This window comes from Geotrypetes seraphini, chromosome 9, assembly GCF_902459505.1.
Source record: "Geotrypetes seraphini chromosome 9, aGeoSer1.1, whole genome shotgun sequence".
Taxonomy (NCBI): domain Eukaryota; kingdom Metazoa; phylum Chordata; class Amphibia; order Gymnophiona; family Dermophiidae; genus Geotrypetes; species Geotrypetes seraphini.
In genome coordinates this window covers 59164408-59168679 of record NC_047092.1, presented here as the reverse complement: position 1 = coordinate 59168679, position 4272 = coordinate 59164408, and the positions used below count along the sequence as shown (strand labels likewise).

At 40.5% G+C, this 4272-nt stretch overlaps 1 protein-coding gene across 1 annotated transcript; it reads left to right on the top strand.

The window, feature by feature from the left end:
• Positions 1–276: 276 nt before the first annotated feature.
• On the top strand, positions 277–1936 carry LOC117367178 (tigger transposable element-derived protein 1-like). Its single transcript, XM_033959519.1, has one exon. The coding sequence runs from the start codon at positions 346–348 to the stop codon at positions 1831–1833; it is 1488 nt and encodes a 495-aa protein (XP_033815410.1). The 5' UTR covers positions 277–345; the 3' UTR covers positions 1834–1936.
• Positions 1937–4272: the final 2336 nt, after the last annotated feature.

Sequence of the window (4272 nt, the reverse complement as noted above, 5' to 3'; positions counted from 1 at the left end):
TATTGTTTAAACAGTAAGCATGGCTTCTAAAGAAAGCAGGAAGGTGATTTAAGTCCCAGTTTTTGCCGCTGAGACTCTGCCCTCTCTCACAGTAAAATTATTGTTTAAACAGTAAGCATGGCTTCTAAAAAAAGCAGGAAGGTGATTTCTGTTGAAATTAAACGGGAAATAATTAGAAGGAGTGAATGTGGGGTAAAACAGTGTGACCTCGTCAAAGAGTTTGGCCTCAGCAAGACCACCATTTGCACCATTTTGACAAATAAGGATGCAATCAAATCAGCCAAAGTAGCCAAAGGAGTATCAAAACTATTTCATGAAAAACATAGGTCTTCAATCCACGAGGAAATGGAGAGGCTATTAGCAATTTGGATTAAGGACAGGCAGGTGAAAGGTGACGTAACAACCCAAGATATTATCTGTCACAAAGCCAAGAGAATTTATGAGGATCTAAAGAAAAACGTCCCTGGAAGTAGCAGCAATCAAGCTAATGAAGAAGAATTCAAAGCCAGCAGGGGGTGGTTTTTTAGATTTAAGAAAAGGTGTGGAATCCACAGCGTTACTATGCATGGTGAGGCTGGCAGTGCTGACAAGAAAGAAGCAGAAAAGTTCTCTATTAACTTTCAAAAATGTATTAAGGATGAAGGATACTGCCCACAACAAGTGTTCAATGCCGATGAAACGGGTCTTTTCTGGAAAAGAATGCCGAGCAGAACCTTCATTACAAAAGAGGAGAAGAAATTGCCAGGACACAAAGCCATGAAGGACAGACTTACCCTTATGTTTTCGTCTAATGCTAGCGGAGACCTCAAGATCAAACCTCTATTGGTTTATCACTCTGAAAATCCAAGAATTTTCAAGAAAAATAACGTTATTAAGTCCAAACTGCCCGTCCATTGGAAGTCCAATCAAAAAGCCTGGGTGACCCAAGTTATCTTCAACGAATGGATTCTGGAAATCTTTGCTCCTGCCGTGAAGAAATTCTTGCTGGAAAAAGAACTGCCGCTCAAAGCCCTTCTGATACTTGACAATGCCCCTGCTCACCCAAAAGACCTAGAGGAAATATTGCAGGAAAATTATCCTTTTATCAAGGTGCAGTATTTGCCACCAAACACCACATCCATTATTCAGCCAATGGATCAGCAAGTTATTGCGAACTTTAAAAAACTCTACACTAGAGCCCTCTTTAATAAGGTGTTTGAAGAATGCGAGTTTGGTGGAGACAATATGACTGTCCGAAAGTTTTGGAAGGAGAAATTTGATGTCCTTATGGCAATACGACTCATACAGAAGGCCTGGGAAGAAGTGTCACAAAGGACCCTAAGTTCTGCTTGGAAGATGCTTGTGCCTTCGTGGACCCAGGAAGAAGCAGTAGTTGATGACACAGAAGTGGTGAAGGACATCATCACAGTGGCCCATAGGTTGGAATTAGAGGTAGAGGAAGAGGATGTAGAGGAGCTTATTGAGGAACACGAAGAAGAGCTGACAACTGAAGAGCTCCAAGCACTTCTGGTCCAGCAACAGGACAATGCTCAAAGGGAAGCGTCATCTGATGACGAGGAGCAACAATCAAACAATCAACCAATCCCAAGTGCTGACATCAAGAACATCCTGGTCAAATGGAAAGCAGTTCAGGAGTTTACCAATGCCCACTATCCGGATTCAGCTGAAGCAAACAGGATCAACGATCTTTACTCCGATACTCTTGTCCATTATTTCCGGCAGATGTTGGAGAAAAGAGGAAAACAAACGACTTTGGACAGGTTTTTCATGAAACCATCGGCCAAAAAGCAGAAAATGGATGAAGATGTGCAAGATTTGGTAGACTCTACTTAGTCTGTCTTTAAATTTAAAAAATGTGTGTTTTTAGATGTATCTAAATAAAAATAATAACCAAAAATTTATCTTTTTTTATGTCATCTTAGCATATTTTATGCTGCAGAACGAATTATTTTTTTTTACATGTATTCTTATGGGAAAACGCGTTTCACATAACGAACGTTTCGCATAACAAACTTGCTCCTGGAACCAATTAAGTTCGTTGTGTGAGGCACCACTGTATTTCGTTTGCTCAATGTAATAGATATTTATGTTGCAGAGATGCATGCTTGAGCTAGGGTTAATGCAGGTGTATTAGTTTTCAATCGCTGAGAGTCAGACATCTACAAAATTGTGTATTACCCACAGTAGATAAAAATAAAGCACCTTAGATAAAGCCATTCTGACACTGTGAAATATGCATAGAAATAATTTGAATGAAATCCTTTTCTGCTGTTGCCTTAATATATGATCTTATGCATGTTTTATATTTTATTAGCTACGTACGGATGATTGCTGTCATTTTAATAATGTAATGATTTTATGGTTGAAATGGCTTTGCTCGTATGCCTCATTATGCAAGCTTTCATTTTTCCATTTGCAGACCGAACTTATAAGTCTTAGCCGAGGGGGGTCATCTGATATTATTTTCTCGGTTTTGAAAGTCTCACTGCAGTGTCTGTCTCAGTCTGGCAAATAACATTGTTCAGTTTTAAACTATTTTTAAACAACATATGGTACAGGGATTCAAACAGGGATTGGACGGATTCCTGAAGGATAAAGGGATCATGGGATACTGAGGGAGGAGCTGGGATGTAACACAAGTATAGAAAGCTAACCAGGTAATGAGTATAGAAACCAAACCAGGTCGTGCATGTGCAAGACCGGAGGGTTAGGACTTCGATAGGAAGACAGGACTTAAATGAGAAACCAAGGTGGCAAGGGAGCCCCTTCTGGTGATACAGACAGGTCGTGACCTGTTTGGGCCGCCGCGGGAGCGGACTGCTGGGCAGGATGGACCTGTGGTCTGACCCGGCGGAGGCACTGCTTATGTTCTTATGTTCTTATATGGCGCTTTTGTTTTTTTTGAAATATCAAAGCTTGTGAGAAGTCAGTATAGTATGATTAAGAAAGAAACCTTTAAAAATATTTATTTTAACATGTGTATCACCCTGTGGGGACCTTTTACTATAATGGACGCATTAGCATTTAGCATACTGTGATACGAATGAGAAACAAATGATGTGACTGATATTTAGTGACACTGCCTAGGATCCATGATAGCTGTTACAGGGAAACACAAGTATTATGAGAACGAGCAAGGCCAGAAGTTTTCAGCACCTGCTGATAAACTATGAGAGCAGGTCACTGTCAGCACACGAGCAAAGCCAGAAGTTTTCAGCACCTGATGATAGGTGCTTGACAGAAACACACCCTCCCCGCACGAGATAAGCACGCGTTTGTATATCCAATCTGGCTAAAGGGGATGGGGGAAAAAGTATCCAATCCATAAAGAGGGGCTGGGGATACAACCCACGAGCTAAGCTAGATGTTTTCAAGACATGCTGATTGGGGATTACCCTCTCAACATGAGATAAGCACGCGTTTGTATATCCAATCTGGAAAAAGGGGATGGGGAAAAAGTACAATTTAAGGGAGGAAAGTTACCTGTAAGAGAGGGACTTTTCCACTGCTGACGAGCTGTGTGATGACATTTTTTGAGTAAGCCTCCTGATCGTGGTCCCCCGACGGAGTGATGATGCAATAACCGGTAACGTATTGATTCAAACTCTGTACTTAATTAATGATTATGGCTAGAAATATTGTATTCATGTAATAAAACTTAATTTGTATACTATTTTGATCTCCTGGTATTCTTCCCAGTGAGGACAGTGACTGAAGGCCTTTTATTGCCTTTTTAAATAGTAATACACATACGCTAAAGGACCCTTGTTTCCTAACGAGTATTTTGTGTAATTTATTATAAGCCATTGGGTGATGTTTTGAAATTAAAAGTACTGTTAATGGGATTTTACTATGAATATAAGGTTTAGAAAGTGAGTTGGTTTAGTGAAACGTTGTTAATAATGGACCCAATATTCAGCCAGCAGCGATCAGCATTTTGCTGGCTGCCACTGGCATTAAACCTGGAATGCTGTGCCATGTCTAGGCACCAGCATTGAATTTCCTGATTTGCAGAGTTGGCTGATGGGTCTTTTACTAAGGCATGCTAGTCGATTTAGCATGCGCTAAATAGCGCTCACTAAATGCTAATGCATCTATAGAATATAATGGGTACGTTAGCATTTAGCGTGTGCTAAATCGGCTAGCATGCTTTAGTAAAAGACCCCCTTAACCGTCTATGGGTTAGCACATAAAGGGGACCTTTTACTAAGCTGCACTAAAAAGTGGCCTGTGCTATTTTTAGGCCACTTTATAGCATGGCTCTAAAATAGC

What these genes read in the sequence shown, in the direction of transcription:
- LOC117367178 (XM_033959519.1), top strand. Translation starts at nt 346, where the DNA reads ATGGAGAGGCTATTAGCAATTTGGATTAAGGACAGGCAGGTGAAAGGT.